At 40.9% G+C, this 19,975-nt stretch overlaps 1 protein-coding gene across 1 annotated transcript in view; it reads right to left on the bottom strand.

The window, feature by feature from the left end:
• ssbp2a (single stranded DNA binding protein 2a) overlaps nt 1-19,975 on the bottom strand; it is a 57,771-nt gene that overhangs the window by 10,140 nt on the left and 27,656 nt on the right. The window contains exon 4 of the mRNA XM_003456067.5: nt 19,798-19,882. Coding sequence (XP_003456115.1) covers nt 19,798-19,882 — 85 coding nt within the window. The remainder of the gene's footprint in view (nt 1-19,797; nt 19,883-19,975) is intronic.

Here is a 19,975-nt window from a genome sequence, read left to right as displayed (position 1 = left end):
GACGTGGGCGTATACCTAAGCTCCCTAAAAAGCCGTTTGCTGATCCAGAATGCTGCAGCCAGAGTACTGACAGGGACTAGACACAGAGAGCATATTTCTCTTCATTGGCTCGCTGTTAAACTCAGAACTGAATTAAAAATCCTTCTCCTCACATACAAAATCTTGAATAATCAGGCCCCGATCTTAGCTATAAGACTGCTGGTTTACTTTTAGTTCCTAGATTTGAGAAAGTAGAACTGTTGGTTACACTCAAGAACGAGAAGGTCAGAGTCTAAAAGAGCCGGGAAGAAACAGCTTATGATAGAGCCGATGTTATGGCATTAGGATATATGGCTGCCAGTGGGACTGCTATAACAGTAGCAGCAGGATAACCTGTGAAGTGTACAGGCCTGTACTCGCTGCTCAGATTCAGGCAAATGCTGCAAAACTGATCAGACAGCGCTTCACAATGGACAGATAATGACCCACACAAACCAAATCCAAAAGCAAGCCAAGAGTTTCTCGAGCAAAGAAACGGGATAGTCTTCAATGGCCAAGTCACTCCCCTGATCATTATTTCCAGTTATTAAATACAAAACTGAAGGCTGAATCAGAATCACGTGTGTCCTTCCCTCCCCTGAAAACAGAATCTGTTCGGTTAAACTGATGGCAAAGCTTAAAGATCTGCAGAATCATAACACCTGGTGTCGCTGTATAATATTAATGTGGTGCCATTACCTCGTATTAGCCACAACAATGCAGTGATCCACACAGCAAACTCCTGCTTGTCAGTTCTGTTTAAATACTGATTCACAACCGAGCTCAACATATTCCAGCACTTAACCTTAGCAACCACAAAAGATCCACAGATTGTTACACTGTTAATGAATCCATCATTAACACCTCTCACACATCAGTGTTTACACTTTTCTGACAAGGCCAAGTGAGAGGAACACTGAGATAATGAGGTGGTGCCTGTACACATTAACACCGTACGGTAGTGTACATTATTGTGTGAATGTAGCTGCCAGCAGTGGTGCAGTGTAACGCTTCTGCATACACTTCTCACTGAACTTCAATGCAACCGAACACTGATGCTAATTTCCACTGCACTTCATTTGATGGACTTCATTGCCCATTCAATTTGCGAACAAGCTGTAAGGCCAATTATAACGCCGAGATTATCTCAGAAATTCTCAGCCCTTAAATGAAAATTAACCTGTCTGAAACTGGATTTGGGGGAACGACAACAATTTTTCTTGGCAGGTAAATCATTGCTTTTGCTGCCGATGTCCATACAGCATTTTATAGTTTCATTGTTTGCTACATTTCCAGTTAAAAACAAAGGGAAAACACTGCTTGACCATGCACCACCATTTGTTCAGCTGTGACACCTGCACAGCTGAAACATGCTCCATGAAGAATGGCGTGAAAAAACACAAACTGTGTAATGACAAAACTTCTAAATTATTATTTTTCTGTATAATATATATTTTTTTAATAAGCAACAAAAACTAGTATTAGACAACACCTGTACCTGCCAATAAGACAGCAGAACATAAGCCAAACATGTCAGAGTTGGACTCTACCTTTTTCTTCAGTATAAATACTGCTAGTAGAACTTAAATACAGTAAATGTACAAAAATATAAAAAAAATTAAAGTAAAATTTAAAATTTTAAGGGGTCTTTGTACAGTGCTGGGCCACAACATTCTGACCTGAGCTATTCTTTTCGTGTTACTCCAAAAGTCTTGTGTTAGAGAGCATTGTTTTAATGAGTGCTGTCCACCGCCGCAGTCCAAATTCTCCTGCAGATTGTCGCGTGGGCTAAGATGAGGTAAGCATTTCTATCCTCCCATGAGAATATCGTAGGATGAAGGCAACACAATGGGGGGAAAAAGGTATTGCATGCATGTATGTAACATCGACCTGAACCATGATACCACAATGACTAAAACACTCAGCGTTTGAGTTTTCCTTTAATTTGTCACACCCATCTGTAGATATATAGATAACCCGAATGTCAGTGAGCTCATTCGGCTCACTATCCATCACAGTTTACAGGTTATTGTCTGTAAAACGACAAATGTTACCTTGACCTTGAGCGCAGTTTGTGTGAGGACTCACTACACTTGGAGGAGTAGGCTAGCAGACGGATGCCTCGCCACGCCATAAGATAGTCCAATCTTCGGCCGGATGAGCTGATTAAAGTGTATAACAAATGAACTTATCTTCAAGAAGAGTAAGGTTCAGTCCCTTTGTTGTCCACGCCACTTTAAGCAATTTCCCTCACTTCTTTTCTTAAAACTATCTTCGTTCTTACACTCGTATCTTTTCCGATGCTCCATCATTTTCTAGAGCGATCCAGAAAGACCTGATTGAAGCGTAACAAGACAATCAACTCTTCCGTCTGTCCATTCGGGAACCCCATTACATTACAGCTTTTCATTTAATGAAGCACTGTGTGTGTTGTGTTCTCCCTACATTGTGGTTATTTGCACGCTAAACGAAGTGTTTGTGATGAAACCCGAGGCAGTGGAACAGCCCCCGAATGTCCTCAGATGAACACCTGCATCTCCTGGCAAACTCATTTGTTTCATAAATTATTCAAAACACCACCCTCCAGGAGGACATTACAGTATACCAGACATACACGACAAGGCTTACAATAACACAAACTACTATTGCCATTTATTTAGTTAAAAAAAAGGTCCAAAAAAGAGGCTAAAATAAGGTCAGCTTCTATTTCAAACTGTGAAGACTGGTAAATATAACAGCGTCTTTTCCTGTGTGAGTTTTTTAAAAACACAAAGAAAGAAAAAAAGGCAGTAAATGTATCATATGTCGCAACAAGCAAGGGGGGTAGGGGAAAAAAAATCACCCGAACACGAGGTTTACTCACTGAAGTAAAGCTTTAGATGTATTAGATCTACTGCGTCCACTCTGTTATCACAAAGCTTCCCATATTATGGAAATATGTATAATTTCTCCATCAGAAATGGCGCTTTCCCTCCCGAAGCGTCTTCTGCTTTATGCATGAAAACGACCCAAACATGTAATTTGCTAAACTTTTCTATAAAAAGCACAAAAATGCATCGAAAGAACTCCGTAGTCATTTATATGTAGGGCAATTACGCTGCAGCTCAACACTTTACAACTTAATCAGACTTCCTCCATACTACATTCACAGTACACTAATCCTATCACACTAAAGGGCTCACAAATACTTAACAAGATAACTTGCAAACTCTTTCATCCCTCCATGTTTACAGATTAATGCGTGTGTGTGTGTTTGTGTGTGATGCATGTATACTTAGCTTGTGGGTGTGTGTGAGTGTGTGTGAAGGTGAGGAGTCATTTTCATTCAATACTGCAGAGACTGAGAGACACTCAGAGATGCGTGAGTGGAATCTCAAAAGGCTGTCTGTGTCTACCTTCCCTCTCTGTCTCTATCACTGTGTAAACCTGAACCGGTCCCTCCACCTCTCTCTGTCTCACACAGCCTCACAAATCAGCTCTGTCTGATTTTTATTTATTTATTTATGTATTAATTTAACACCCCATTACAATAAGTTTTACATATATGTATCCCACATAAAATGTCCTGCTGTAGTAAAACTGACCTGACAATCTGTTTACATCATGCAGCATAGGTGAGTTCATCTGTGTTTAACGTCACTAAATATCAAATAACTGAAAATGATATTACTTTACAGTAACTGCAATACTCCAGTAGTCCAGTATTCAGGCCCAGCAGCAGGAAGTCACTCCTTTTTTCAAGCCTTTATTATTTGGTTTGTTCACCTTCATATTTGATGAAAGAATCTTTCGTCAGATATTCAAATTTCTACAGAGATTTTGTGCCAAGCTTCAATTTTACAACCTGCTCCTGGACAGATGGGTTATGTTGCCTGCCTTCCTCTTTAACCCTATAAAGGCTGAACCATGAAATAATTGCAGGGAGTGAAAAAAGAAATTAAATGTCCATTTGCATATATGACTTTTAATTTCATATGTGTCATATGTGCTACATCCCGTATTTTTCTGCAGTTTATTGCTTACAACTGTATTTTCTGCGGGGGGGGGGATGTTAAACTGATTAGGGTGACCAACCGTCCTCTTTTTTTTTTGCACTTGTTGACTTGTAAAAGCCTATTGACATTTTTTATTTCACCATTCATTAACCACACAGAGAAGGGATCATTTAAACATGCTAAAGTTTTCTTTAAGCAAACAGTATTATTAAAGTTCTTCATAACTGGGTGTCCTCTTTTTTTGGGAATCAAAATATTGTCACCATAACACTGATGAAGTAGAGGTCTCAAAAACTCACGTATCAAATATGATACACCAGGTGTTACAGGGTTAAGATAGCCCAGAGTTGTTCTGTAGGACTAAGGTGAGGTAACGTTTTTAACATACTCCTCTGGCTCTGATTAGTTGCGCTGTGGCTTGTTCTATACCTCCTGATTAATGCTGCAAATGCACTTCCACTGATTTGTAGCTGGTCTTAGAATTTCCTGGATCACTTTCCAACTTTGCAAAGCCTCACAGTCAGCCTTTCTTTTATTTTCAGAAACATTAAAACAGACAGACTCCAAATTCACAAAGTTTCCTGTTGACAGGTCATTTTAAAGCCACATTCATGCAGTTATGCCTAATCCAAAATCACAGGTGTGTTTAACTTTATTGATTTCTTCTAGCCTGTTTTCAACATTGCATTTTGAGTGTGTATGACATTTGTCTGCTTAAGAGAGTAAATGCTCCACTTCTGACCTTAGAAACAATAAAATGATTATTAATCTGACATTTAAGTCACACACAGGTGCACCCTCTTGCATACCTCAGATTAACACAGCAACATATGTGTGTCTATGCAGTTTTAAATAACAGTATTTATATCTGTATAATATTATATACCTGGGTAAAGTGCCTCAGATGCAATAAGGTGAAATCACTAAAGCACTGATGGCTTTGGCTGTTTAATGGAACAACGGGATTTATTATGAAATACTCAGAGCAGACCACTACTAAGTTATCCTATAAATTACTTCCTAGTCAATCACTACCACTAACTAATACTACTTCCCACCTAGTCCAACTCCCTACAGACATTGAATTAACCATTTCATAACACAAAGAAGAGCAGATAATTGTCCACAAACTAACAAACAATCACTTCATTTTTAAAGTTGCTGATAACTTGAACTAATAAATGAAATTATTTGCTTCACTTCATCTGTGAACGATGGCCAGTGACAGAGGCTGACATATTTTCATTTATGAATTACAGTAGCAGCAGGGGAAAAAATGGCAGAAGGAAAAAGCTCTGAGGCTGCGAGAAAATGGCCAAGTAAAAGCTCGAGGGGCAGGCTCACGAATTCTTCACTGAGCACGGCGGCTGTCCTGGAGAGCCTTTAGGTGAAAGGCTGCAGCGGGTTGTGCATAACAGTTACCACTGAGTCTCAAGGCCACATCAGGATCTACGAATGACACGCTACACAGGAAGGAAATGTGTTCCCCCTCCCTCCCCCTCGTTTCTACTCACTCCATCCTATCAAATGCCATTAGTCCACTTCCTGAACAAGGAGGGAGGGTGTGGAAAGAAGAGATGCTTCCATTCTGCATGATTCCCTCTTTGCACGCACACACACACACACACACACACGCACGCACACACACACACGCACACACACGCACACACACGCGCGCGCACACAGTAACAAGAAAAACACACATTCATGTATGCACACTATCACAGTGTATATGTGTATCCACAGAATAAAACTTTGGAGCATCTGTAACTGTAAATGTCATAACTACAGATTGTGTAGCTAAAGGTTTTTAGCTACACAAACTCTAGGAGAGAGGCAAAACGAAGCGTGCTAGCAGTGTAGAGATGAGAATGGGTGTGCTCTCCTTTTAATCATCTATTATTCACATCTCCCATAGCAAGACAGATCAACACACCCCACTGTGGAATCCCAGCCCAAACTCACTTTTCAGTTTCAAGGCTTAAAAATCACCCTCTGCTATTCAAAGCTTGGAGCAGACCTTTCTTGTTTGCCCACACTGTACCAGAGCTACTTGCAAGTGTCTGAACCAAATTCAGTTGAAACTCTGAGGATTGCAGCTCTTCAACACCAAGGTTATGTCATATTTCAGCTCTTACGAGGGAAAGTCCAAGATGAGGCTCAAGAATACTGACTTGCAAGCCAAAGTGAAAGTCTAATATGGCTTCTAGTCAGTGCTGGTATGAAAAGTGACGATAGCACGATGGCCTAAATCAGAGCAAATATCAGATTTTTAAGGAAATGTTCACACCTTTAGTTTGTTTAGTGTGGTCTGAATAAGCTGATGAGTTTGTAAACTTGTAGCTTTTCCCCATGGTTTGGTTTATTTTCACACGGAGAAAAATTCAAGTGAACTCCGAGTGAATCGAAATCCGTCACTACAAACTGCGTGAAAATATTCAGTTCGCTTATTGGCGGGAGCATCAAAAGTAAAAACAGAAAGAAGGTGCTGTGTTCTGGACTATAGGAGAACAGAGAATTTACGAACACTTCACAGCTATTTGTTAGTCCGCCCAGACCTTTGGACATCTACAGTACCTCGCAGCATCCAAGAATACAAAGCATACATGGCTACAGGAAGTTTTTTAGCTCAGACTCGCAGTGTACACCTGGTAGTTGGTTTAGATCGAGGTTGGATCACGTTCACACCATAAACAAACTGGATTGGAGTTCATGTGGAACTACACCAAGACCACCTCCTCTCCAGGGTTTCGGTGTGATTGTTTTGCTCTGCAATTACTGAGTTCACACCTTGACAAATGAAACGCACCACGGGGGAAAACGAACCAGAGTTCAACACCGCAGGTGTCAAAACACCCTAAATGGAAAAATCCAGTATATGCTCTGCATTGTGTTGCTGTATGTAATCTGGTACTGTAATTGATTTGTTTATATGTATGTGTATATAGTGTATTTACATATGTACATATATTATTTGCACTTCAGATTTGATGCTGTTTGAGTTATATTATTTTTCAATGACAATAAATCTAATCTAATCTAATCTAATCTAATATAATATAATATAATCTGCAATTAGCCTCAAGCTATGTGCGGTTTACAAAGAATCTCAATGAAACAGCTAAATACAAAACAATCAAAATAAAAGGGCGGTTTCTATATTTCTATACATACCTCATGAACAGTTTACTACAAGCTACGTTCATCCATTCAAACAAGATGTTATTCTATGGCTTTGGTGCTTTCTAACAATCACACACTCACAGCCCGATGGATGCACCGGGGGCAAGGACAATTCGCCACGCAGACTCTGTGACGCACTGAACGACCAACATTACAAATGGTAGATGACACACTCTACCACCTCAGCCATCCTTGTAGTGACCTGTGATTTTTTCATATTAAAATCAGCATCAGTCCTGACGTTGAATGGTTATACTACCTAATAATTTTCATGTTAGCTTTTTTAGCAAAAGCTCTAATGATCATGCACAGTGCTTGATTTGCCGTTACCTTCAGTAAAAATGTATAATAACGAGAGAAAATACTGTGGAATACTAGGTCTACTTTTTTAATTAGCTGAGAACAAGTAAAATGATATAATTTCACATTTTAAGAATGGCAAGGTTGCGCGTTCTTGTAATGGCATGCAAACAATAAAACAACAAACAAGAAAAACAGAAAAGTACAAAATAGAAGTTGAGAAGTCCGTTTCAGATCCAGCAACACAACTGTCGACTAATATCCCCAGGCAAAGATTTAAAACTGTAGCATCTGGTCAGCTGTCCTTTAGTAGAAGATGAGCAAAGAAAAGATTCAGAAAACATAGTTACCAGTGGTATTTACAGATGACTAAAGTTGACATCTAGCAAACTTCATGCAATAATGACCCAAAAGCAAGGCTTTAATGTTCAGTGGTAAAGGTCTGGATATTAAGTGGCACTACAAAGATTAAACTAAAGGGGACATCCACACAGGAAGTGATGTGTGTGTTGCACATTGTTTTGCCACCAATGTTTGTTCACTAATTGGCATTCCAATCATTCCAGACTTTGGTTGCCTAGGTAACCATATATTTTTTTTTAAGCAAAAGGCTTGAGCCGCACCTCATTTCTTTCTATTTTGTGTCCAAGGAGTCAGACTTTCGTCTTTTTTAAAGTGTTCATGAGCAATAGTTCTCCAGCCTTCCTAACAGTATTCAGGTTTTCCTTTAAATATTGGCTGCTTTTTCACGAATTTTCAGTCTATGTACCTGACCATTTTCCATTTTCAGAGAGTGTGTTTTTGTTTGTTAAGGCCTTTAAAGCGTTAATTACGTGGCTGAATAGTTATTTCCGTTATACATCTTTAAACTCTGCTTGATATCTGTCTGGGGCACATGCATAGTTGGTACTTGCAATTGGTAAAGTAAATTCTCTGTGGACGAATCTGTGCAATCACAGAAAAACAGGAACACATGTGAACACCTGCACGAACTCTCATGTTCACCGTCTGATGACAACATTGTACCTTGGACCTGAGCGGACATGGAAAATATGATCAAGGCTTATCCCTGATGAATGAATCATTCAAGCATAAAACAAAATGCACCCAACTCAAGGAACCAAGTGTTGTGTCTACATAATTAGAGGAATACATTTAAAATTGTAACTTTAGGAACTTTGTTACTAGCAGTCTGTCACAAAAACATAATCAGTTACAGAATTCGTCATGGATCGGCCTCCCCAGAGCTCAAACCTCAACACTGTTGATGCAATGTTGGATCATCTTGATAGAGACCAGAACATAAGTCATCCAGCATCCAAAAAACTTTGAATGTCTTTAAAGAAACCTAGACAACTATTTCTGAAGACTACTTAAAGATATTAGAAGAAAGCTGGCTAAGAGAGTTCAGCCTTGACTGAAAAATAAAGGTGGTAATACCAAATATAGAGTTTCATGTATGGTAGTTTTCCTGTCCTTGCTTGGAAGCCACTAAATGTCACTGACCTTCTTTTGTCTGTGGTTGTTTTTTGTGTGGATGCTGATTAAGGTTATAGCAAAACCAAAGCAAAACCTAGACGATAATAATCAGAAACGCAGACCTGACAAATAGACAAAAAATAAAAGTTGGAAATGTCACATATTCTCATGACTGTGGGGAGGAAAGCAGATGGAAAATATAAAGTGGATATAAAGTGGCGAAATGAGCTTTATGTGTAAAGACTAAAGAACTTATTATGAAAGGCTAATTTCTCGCAGCTGAGTTTAGCATTTTCTCTGTTTTATTCTAGCACAACATTCTTTCACCATCACAATCTTTTAAAATCTTTGCCATGTTTATCGACTTTAGCAGCACATTATCAGTATAACACAATCCCCACCAGCACCCAGACACTCTCTAGTGTAACATTACAGGTGATTACCTGGTAAAATGGCACCACTGCACTAATCTGCTTGGTCTCACTGGGCGATTACAGGTAGGGTGATATCAGCTGCACAGGGGGTGACTATGATGGAGGGGGGGGGGGAGGGCATACTGGTTGTGTTTCCTTTATCACTGATGTCATTATCGACCCTTGTAAACATCTCCGGGTCTTGCAAGGAGCTGTATAATATGTGAGGTGGAGCTGCAGGCTGATACACTGTCAGATACACATACAGAGCTGAAAATGATAGTCACTTTGGTGCTGGGGTGTTACTCTTCTTCCACCACTATCTTCCTTGGTTCAACGGCACTGGGGAAGATAAGGGAGATGGACTGAACACAGAGGGGAGGGTGGGCAAAAAAAAAAAAAAAAAAAAAAAAGACAGAAGATTTAAATGCTGCAGCTTAAGATAGAGATGAGGCTATATTGTGGTCTTTTCTAATGTATTTAGGAGATCATTGCACAGACAGATTATGTCATCTTTAATAGAATCACTTCAATTATTTTAAAACACATCATAGTGCAATTACGGAGATCGAGAAAAGTAATTAAGAAAACTGGCAGAAATGTTAATTCACAGACTTATTGCCACAGGAACAACTAATGAGGAGTTGTCTCATCTTGCAGTTCTTTAAGTAATAGAAGGCCAGACACAAGAGACAGCACAAGATAAGGATATGGGTGTCTACGAGAGGAAAGGAAAACACTGCAGTTAGTTAGGGTCAAAGAGATAACGTGCCAGTCTGATCGTGTCAGGGTTCTCTCTTTTGCCCTCCTACTTTCACTTCTGCAGCTCAATCTCTGGATCCTTTTCACCATAATCCCATCCACGTCCCCAACCTCTGCGGTTGGTAGTGATAATCTTTGCAAGAATTTCCCCAGTTTTTCTTGAAGATGAGTCAAGGAAGTTTAGTATTTAAGCATGCAAAGCCTGATAATTAAAGATTTTGCAAAATAAAAACAACATGGATTCCTGCTGGAAGCAAAGCTGCCTGTCTTAAAGATCAGCTAGTCTTTACTTAGACCGCTGCAGACGCATAAAATATGCTCCTGACAAAGCTCCTTATCATCATAATCAATAGCAATAACTGCACATGAACTTGAAATTTATCTCCTGTATCCCATGGCCCTGTTACAGCTTCTCCTTATTCTTACGCCTACTAGTGTTTCACTGCCCTCAGTTAACCTCTCCCCTCCGCTCAGTGCCGTGGCTTCATCTTTGCCCCTGCCTTGAAGCGAGGCGTGCATATGTCAACATCACATAACACTTCACCTCGGCATGTCTAAACACGCGTGCGACATGACTCAGCGTAATACACCAGTGGAAAACATACTCCTTGGAGAGCATGGGGGGGGGCACAACGGGGCAGCAATAGAGGAAGCAACACACATAAAGAGGAATCTAAAAGGCCGGAAAACTGAGGCAAAGAAGGAATGAAGAAGAAGATGAAGTAGTGCAGCAAGCGATGGGAATAGGCAGGGGAAGGTAGAAATGTGAGTTTTTGGTAAAGAAATATTTCAGTATAAGTAGCACCACATTGAAATTTCCATTTTGAGTTTTAAAACAGAGATCGTGACAGCCATTTCCATCTCTCCTCCACCTATGGAAATTCCCATTCTCTTTCTCTCCTCTTCTCTTGGTTCGCTCTTCATTGCCATGGCAATGATGTTGCAGTGAGTCACCTCATCATCTCCCTCCTCCTCAACACCGCCAAGAAAGAACATGGGAGCGTGTAAGAGAGAGAGAGAGAGAGAGAGACATGGACAGAGACAAAGAGAGAGGGAGTGAGAGGTTTTGTGGGGTGGAGGAGGAGATAGAGCTCTGTTTCCCTGGAAACAGACCGGGGGTCTCCCCAACCCCCATTGGTTCTCTGCTGGTTGGAATCAGCTTGTTACCCACAATACTTGAGCCAACGGAGTCTCTGTTTCTAGGTTGTCTCTGTCCAGTCTGTTTTTTTTTCTTCCCGTCTGTTCAAACGCACGCACACAAACAAGCTCAGGTTCTGGTCAAAATTCAGGTTTGCATTCATACCACTGAAACGTGCTGACCGTGCTCAGGTTTGTTCAGTGATACGATATGATCAGATATTAAAACTGCAGAACTCAAAAACAGTCATTTTTCAGTTATTATAACAAACTCAGGACTTTTCTTTTATTATTGTGTTTGCATCCACATACTTCTCCACCATAATCTTCCAGTCCCCTTGAGCCTTGCTCTAAACAGGGTTCACCATGGCCACCTCATCATATGGTATCCCTCATCTCTATGGACCAGTATAATATAATGTTTAAGGTTGCAAGTTGATTAAGAATGTTTTACTTTAAGGAATGAGTCGACTTTCTTTCCTCTGTTCCCTGTGTGCCAGCACAGCATACACACTAAGGAAAGGAGAACAGTTGGAAGAAAAATGCAGTAGAGACTGAGAGCACATATGTTAATGAAATAACTTTTTTTTCTTTAAATGTGGTAATTTATTTAGGTCCCTGTCACAGATGCCTAGAAACCAGACGGTGACTACCTGGCAACCACTGGTTGCGAAGAAACAATATGTATTCCCGGGTGGGTTGGCGAGCAATTGCTGGTAGTTTGTATGGAGGACAGTGCCTACTGTCTGCAAACGCTTGTCATCTACTTGGCAATCAATAGTAAAAATTGAAAAAGTGCGATAAAAAACCAACTCTACAGAATGTTAACCTTAAAGTAAAAGCTATGCTTCACTACCACTTTTACTTTGAAGGTGACTATTCTCCATTTACTGCTTGTGCTGCATTATCCATCTATCCATCCATTTTGTTCCACCTATCCAGGGCCAAGTCACTGGGGCAGCAGCTTAAGCAGACAAGCCCAAATATCCCTCTCCCCAGCCACCCCCTCTAGCTTATCCATGGGAACACCAAGACAATCCCAGACCAAGACACCGAGAAATATAAAGTCTCCAGTGTGCCCTCAGTCTTCCTGGGATCTCCCCTTGGTAGGACATGCCTGGAAAACCTCACCCCGGAGGCGCCCAGGAGGCATCCTTGTTAGATGCCCGAACCACCTTAGCTGGCTCCTTTCGATGTGGAGGAGTAGTGAGCCCCATGAGCCCCACCGAAAGGCTGAGGTCTCCTCGTGGCTAATTTCCACTGCTTGTATCTGCAATCTAGTTTTTTCTGTTACTACCCACAGCTCGTGACCATAGGCGAGGGCAGGGACGTACATGGACCAATAAACCGTTGTGAACAAGACCCCGATACTTAAACTCCCCCACTTCAGGCTCTAACTCGACCCTGACACGTAGTGGGCACTCTACACTTTTCCTGCTAAGGACCATGGCCTCAGACTTAGAGGTGCTGATTCTCATTCCCGCCACTTCACACTTGGTTGCAAACCACTCCAGTGCGAGCTGGAGGCCACCACCCAATGAACCCAATAGAACCACAACATCTGCAAAGCAATTGCAAAGAGGTTTTGGGTGCAGCATTACAAACCTGTTGCAACCAATTGCCAACTGGTTAAGGAATACACAGCAACGTGGGGTCAACGGGGTCACTGACTGGTCTCTAAGCATCCATGACTGAGGCTTTCGCAATTGATTTCACACTGACTGCCATCAACCTCCAGCAACCACTTGGGAACCGGTTGGGGAATGTTTTCCGTCTCAACTGATGGTTGGGAGATTGTTGCTGACCAGTCTCTTAGCCTGGGACATTACTTAGAGAGTAATGCATTCTCTCTAAGAGAATTGGGGGTAAGGAGTCATAGGTGTCAGGAAAATATGAAGCAACTTGCCATCTCTAGCTATCTCCATGGATACTTTCCTGCATATTTAGTAGTAATCTTCAAATTAATTTAATGCAGCACATTGTAACTGTAGCTATAAGAAACAAAGAGATCAAAAATGAAGCTGCAGGGCTTAGCTTAAGACAGTAGTTAGAAAAGTTTTGCTGATGGAGATTGGGAGGCAGCTCAGCTTGAGACGATGACTTCAGGGGAAAGGAAGTCTCACAGTCAAAAGCATGGCTGTAAGAATTTTGGCTTGCTGAGGTGTGATGTTTATTAATGTAGATGTGTCTCGGTACTCCTAGGAGTGCTGCTAAACCAGACAGTTTAAGTTAGGAAAGATCAGCAGGTTAACATATTTGCAAGGATGTTTTCATTATGATGTAGAACATTTAGGGTAACAACTGTTTTTATGACTCAGTAATATTAGAGAGAGAGAATAAAGGAAAGTCTAAGGTCGGCTGTGCACTTAGTGTCCTTTAATATACTGAAACAACATACATATTTACTTCACATGTCTCCAGTGCAGACAGTGGCTGCTTGTCCTTCAGCATCTCACAGGCAGTACGGTACAGGATGTGTGCACTCGTGCTTATCAAACACTACTGTTTGAGAACCATATGTATGTAAATGAATAAAGCAGCACAGAGTGTTGTTACATATTTACCAATCTGTTTATTGTGTAGCTTAACAATAATGACACAATATACGTGCTGCTGTCACAGTGCACGCTATGAATGCACTTCTATGCATGAGTGGGAGAGTATGAATGTAAGATCTGACAGCATGAGACAAGGCATTTTTATCAAACGGGGTTGCTCTTGGCACTCCTTCTTGATCTCTTCTTCCCCTAACTGCTGTGTGCCTGCTATCTCCCACAGTGATGCCACACAATGATACCAGGCTCCCTCTGCTATAATACTTGCCTGTAACACTGCTGCCTGGCTACTAGCACATTTTATGTCTACTCAGTCTCCAGTTCATCCATCTGTCACCCTTGCTCATCTTGAAGATCCCATATTGTGAAAATACCTTTTGCCTTTTCTAGCTGTAAAATGTCTCAGCTATGAGCAAAGCAAGCCAAATGAGTCTTTACATGTCAGAGGACAGAAGACCTTCTCCAAAACATTCACAAATGAATAAAGTTAGCATCTATTTAATTTTCTCTCACAGACTGTATAGAAAAGATGGCTGCTGAATTGAAGTTTGTGGAACAAAACAGCCTTCGGCTTCCTCGTACTGTAACATCAGTAAACACCTTCTTGATGAGTTTGTGGTCTCAGTTGCTAGTCTCAAGTCTGAATAAGTACAACATGATATTAGGTTTTGTAAATCATGCCCTTTATACTCAAAAAGGAGGATAAAGCTGGGTGTGCTTTATCATGTGATTGAGTGTCCCTCTGATTCAGTCAGAGCCACTCCTGACTTGTCACTTCTGTTTAAAAAAAAAAACACCCAGATGGTGACGGGATAAATACTCAGATCGAGGCTAATGGGATCTCTTTTATTTATAGTCTGTTCTCTCCCATTTTCTGGGCTCAAATATACATTATTTCAACCCTTTAAAGCCCTTTGAGACATGAAAAATTATATTTTTTGAAAATGGAACACTTTTTGAACACTTTTTGGAACATTTATTTAGAATTTCATTGGTTTGATATTTACTCCTTTTTTTTTGCAATGTATTGCTCAAAAATGTGCAATTCATTTAGGTTATTTTGGGAGAAAAAACTCCCACAAATTGTATGTATCAAATACGATACATTGGGCATTAAGGGGTTAATGCCTCCATTTCACAATATAGACTTTTTCAATGACATATTTCTAAGTTGTTAGAAAAGTGAATGAGAATGAGATAATGACTGAATAGCAGGCGTAGAGACACCGGAGTTGCTGCGCTGCACTTTTGAAATCCTGATTTTATAACTGTAAAGTGAAGTGAAGGACAATAGTAGAGCAGAGAGAGAGAGAATGGCTTTTGTGTCACTCACACTCATTCAGGTCTGTGAGCCACATGGCAGCCGCAGTAGTTCTCCTGCCTTGTTTTGGCCGGGGTTTCTGTGGCAGGGGCAGGAAATGCACAGCAGTTTTCCTGAAAGGGGGGGCTGCAGCAACTCTGTAGCACCTTATTTGGCACAGGGCTCATACCAGGAGTATACGACCTGATCTGATTCTGAGCTCACACTGTGAAACTTACATTAACTTTGTAATAGATGTATAATATGGGACTTTTAGATAATTTAGCCTTGCAGAGATCTTTTGTTATTGTAGTGTTTGCCAATTCAGCAACATTATTGGAGCTCACTCAGATGACCTCTAGTATATCAGAGATCCACCTACTGACATAGACTAGAACATTTTAGCTTAAAGCATACTTTACTTCACAATAAGCACTTTTTAAACAACAAAAAAAACCCCCCCACACACAAAAAAACTTGTATTGATCAAGGATAGCGTTTCACCCAGTGGCTTTCTTCAGTTAAAGCACATACTTATCTTAAGACTGCACAGCACAACCAGTACTTCTGTCAAACACTGATAATCTCCTCAAATCAGAAGTCAGGCATCTCCTCCGTGGAGTTCAGTTAAGAGTTCCTCCCAACTCCCCCGAATTTTTCAAAGTCACCAGCACTTCTTGTACCAGTCCGCCTCTTTAACAAAGTCTCTATTCAAGAGCTTGTAAGAATAATCTACTGAGAGAAAGTTATAGTAGTAAGAGTGCCGTGGGAATTATGTAAGTGCTACACACACATTTACAATTTACACACAATTACACACTAATGCACTTAACACAGTGCATACTTTTTTCTTCTTTTTTTCAGTAAAACAAACATCTTTAAAGACTCCACTTTAATTTACCAAATCATAAATCGCAGAAATGACTTGGGCTTGCAGTGAGTTTTCACCGTGACACAGTGAGATGGTGATTTCATTAGGGTGCAAATGCAGTTTGATAGCACAGCTGTGAAACAGGTGTCAGTTTTCAAACTCGCAACGCTGTCAGGAAAAACCCCTACAATGACACGCACGGGTCTGTGCTGTATATTCTTCAAACACAGAAACGAGTCTGACTTTTGTCTCTAATAGGATCATTTCCGGGCCAGGCATGAGAATTTAAAAATAACTTGTTTATGTGACTCCATGGGCCCTTGCAAATGGAAACCGCTCATTTAGTATTGAGAACACAATTTACAAAGCACTTAACAGAACTGTAAACGGCCTTTCTGATGCCTGAAAAGCTTTGTCTGAGGATGGAAATCAATAACGCTGCATCTCTCTTCACTTTGTTCATCAGCCTTTTCTTTCTTCCATTTTTAACATTAGATTACTGTATTAATGTCCTAGAAGACCATCCCCACGCGCTCAAATCTAGTTATATGATTGGCATCTACATAACAAAACCATATGCATGAATCCCACGCACACGCAAACAAGAGAGAGCACAAATGAAACAGTTTCAATCAGATTCGCACAAAGCCAAATGTATCTACAGTAGGTAGTTCAAACTGGGATAAGCTCGCAAATGAAGTCAAAAGCCTTGTCACAATCCCATCAATTATCAAAGGAGTGGGACACAAAGATGATACCAGCGAGCTCCTATATCTCTCCAGCATTAATTAGGACTTCACTCAGTAATTAGCTATCTGAAAATAATTACCATGAAAATGTCTGATTAAAATCTCCGTCAGTCTCAAAGTCAGGAGACTGAAAGAGAGACACAGGCGTCAAATTAAGGCGTGCTCCTTCTGCCTTCTAACGACGTCCACCACAGTTGTCCTCTCGTTTTGTTTTAATCGAGTGGCAGATATGTGGGTAGTACCTCTGATTGGCTGCGAGATGCAGTGTTGCATTGGAGCAGTTGATTGAAAGTGACCTTGGTCTAATTACAATTGGTCTAATTATAATTCTCTGATTACATCCCTGCAGGAAACGTAAGAATGAGATGCTGCTGGTGGCCTTAGCTAATCACGTTAAGATACATTCTGAATGATTTCTGAATTGAATTGATTCTGATCAGACAAATCGAAAAACAACAACATACTATTGTGGCTGCTTCCACTACAAATACTTAATTACTCGGTTTTTATGGGTTTTTTTTTTTTTGCTTTTTGTGTTTTAAATTATTGACATGAATCGCAAAGTGTTTGTCTCACATTCCTTGTCCAGTCTTTTTCCCTCTTATTTATCTTCATACATCGCCTTGCTTCCATGTTTCTCTCCGCCTGTCTCCTCTCTTTTTTGTTTGTCTCTCAGGCCCGAGGTCGCGGTGCCCTCCAGCTCCCTCCCTGGGAGCCGGGATGACATCATCACATTGCTGCCTCGTCCTCAGAGTGCCTATTCATCACCCCGATCATCATCACCGGCATCAGCAGCATCACCTGCGTACGCACACGGGCACACAAACACGCACCGACTGTACGCAGATAAAAGGGGAAGTGAACCCCCACCCCCACCCCACCCCTCATTCCACAGGACTGCAAGCTTAAAGGAAAAAAGGGAGTAAACCACAGAGCCACACACGTAGGGGGAGAGAGAGAAGATCCTGCTGGGCTAGGCAGAAACCCCTGACCTGTGCACTTCCAACAATACATCTCAATAAACCACTGTAGAGAAATGTGATGAGTCAGACTCCAGGCTCCTGAGGGAAAAACAACAACAACATAAAAAGCAGGAGAAGACCCCAGCGCACACGCAAGCACCTCCAAACTCAAAAAGAGGAGAGCCACACTTCCTCTCACACAGTCACCAGTTAATGTAAAACTTCAGGAGCTCTGGCACTGCTCACTGTATTCCACTCTTTAGTGGTGAAGGCTGGAGCTACCCATGCCTTAATGTGCTGGCACAACAGCAGTGAAGTGGAGCCACATTGAGAAAACACAGCCATAAACAGTGTTTCCACTACACGAGCCTCTGTCTCCCTGCCCAGGCTGCTCTACAGCATAAATGTGCACAACGCAGTATGTGCTGCATTTTAAGGCTGCTGTGGTAGGATACAAGAGGAAGCAGATAGAAACCTTAAGTTACGCACTGAGGTCTCTGCACTCCATCACAAACATCACAACAAGCATTCCATTAAACACCACTTAAGATCAAAGATTCATGATGGGATGAAACCGTTTTGCAAGGCTGTGAAGACAAGTTGCCGCCATATGAGAAACGGAGTGCTCAGTACACGAGTCTCACAATAGATGTGAGAAATAAATGTCAGCTGTCTCAACTTTATGATCTAAATACACCCCTCTCTGTCATTTTTGCCAACAACAACACAACATTAAGAGAGCTATAATGCTACAATCCTTAAATATGGCGAGTAGGAAGCAGGACATGGAGATGCCGCTGCAGTGTTGTAGTTCAGTATATTTTTGGGTGGCAATAAACTGGATCACCACAGCTTCCGGTATTAATAATGTCTCAATCTAGTCTCAATCTACTCAACATGAAGTTTAAAAATTACATGCTATCCATATATGAATTTAATAATGAATAGAATACACGTTACAATCGCAAAGTTAAATTCCACCCATTAAAAAAACAAAAACAATCTGATCTTCAAGGGCATCTCCTTGTGCACCTCTGGGTACTCTTAGCAGCGTGGCTACTCGTGGCTGTTTTTTCTTTTTTTTTGTGCTCGAGCATCTCTGACATCACAGGTTTTAAATTAGCAGAATAGTGTCAGACTGACACGACTCTCATGTCGAGGATCATAGTGATGAGAGCTGGATCTTAGGGGGACTAAACAGCAGTTCTTTTACTGTCCAAAGGTGGCACATGTGGGCAGGAGTGCAGCTAGGAGCAAGCTTGTTGTCGTCTCTTTATTTATTTATTTATTTTAAAGTTGACTGTCCAGCCGGGGTCAGAGTTAAATGTTAGCACCTTTAGCATGCTGCAGCAACTGAGAGTGGACATTCAGTGCAAACCAACTGAAATGAAGCGATATGTGTGGCCTCGGATTTGACTCCCTGCGACTTCTACCTGTTAAAATAAAATCTAGCTTAAGGGGCATCGTTTTGACACAGCAGTGGAAACCCAGCACATAAGACAGATGCACAAGTGGAAGTAGTTAAAACTTGCAGTGAGGGAACTAAAAGCAGAAAACTGTCCAGCTTTCCCCAAGGAGACCACCAAAAAGGTGCGGTGGTCTTACTGAATAAAATATATTAGCTCTAATTTTAAGAATTTTAAGAGCTAAGTGAACACAACACAATAAAATCTGGAAACAATTCAGTTTTCTCCAGTTTCATATCATAAAAGAATATTTTTCTATGCAACTTCTCATCAAATAGCTTTCATCCAGCAGAGATGTGAAGATTTTTACACCATGAGTTAGACTCTGCCTTTCCATCAAAGCGACAATAAAAACACAAGCACGACCTGCAACAGACTCGACTGCTGTGCAAAAAAAAACGCAGATAAAACGCTATTGTCATTTTTTTAGTAACTTCATAATTTCCTGGTTATGGATATTATATGATTTGATCATCTGTTTATTCAATACTGCACGCTGACATCGGTCTCCTTATAACATGACACCATCCAGCATAGATTTCTGAATTAATCTGAGAGCGCCACTGAGCCAGAAAGAGGAAGAAAAGCTGCTTCAATGCAGACTCACGTAGTCGTGGAAGGCCTTTGCCTCACTGGAGTGTTCACATGTGTCTCTTCTCTCTGGAGCTGCACAGTACAGGTCCCAGAAAACACTACAAAGCATAGAAAGAGAAAATATTATAAAGCCAAACCCTTTGAAATAAAGAAAAGATAGGCCATAACAGAAATGTGGTAATCTGGCATCA

This window comes from Oreochromis niloticus, linkage group LG12, assembly GCF_001858045.2.
Source record: "Oreochromis niloticus isolate F11D_XX linkage group LG12, O_niloticus_UMD_NMBU, whole genome shotgun sequence".
Lineage (NCBI taxonomy): Eukaryota > Metazoa > Chordata > Actinopteri > Cichliformes > Cichlidae > Oreochromis > Oreochromis niloticus.
The sequence above is the reverse complement of the archived record's forward strand: the minus strand, read 5'-3'. Positions and strand labels throughout refer to the sequence as shown.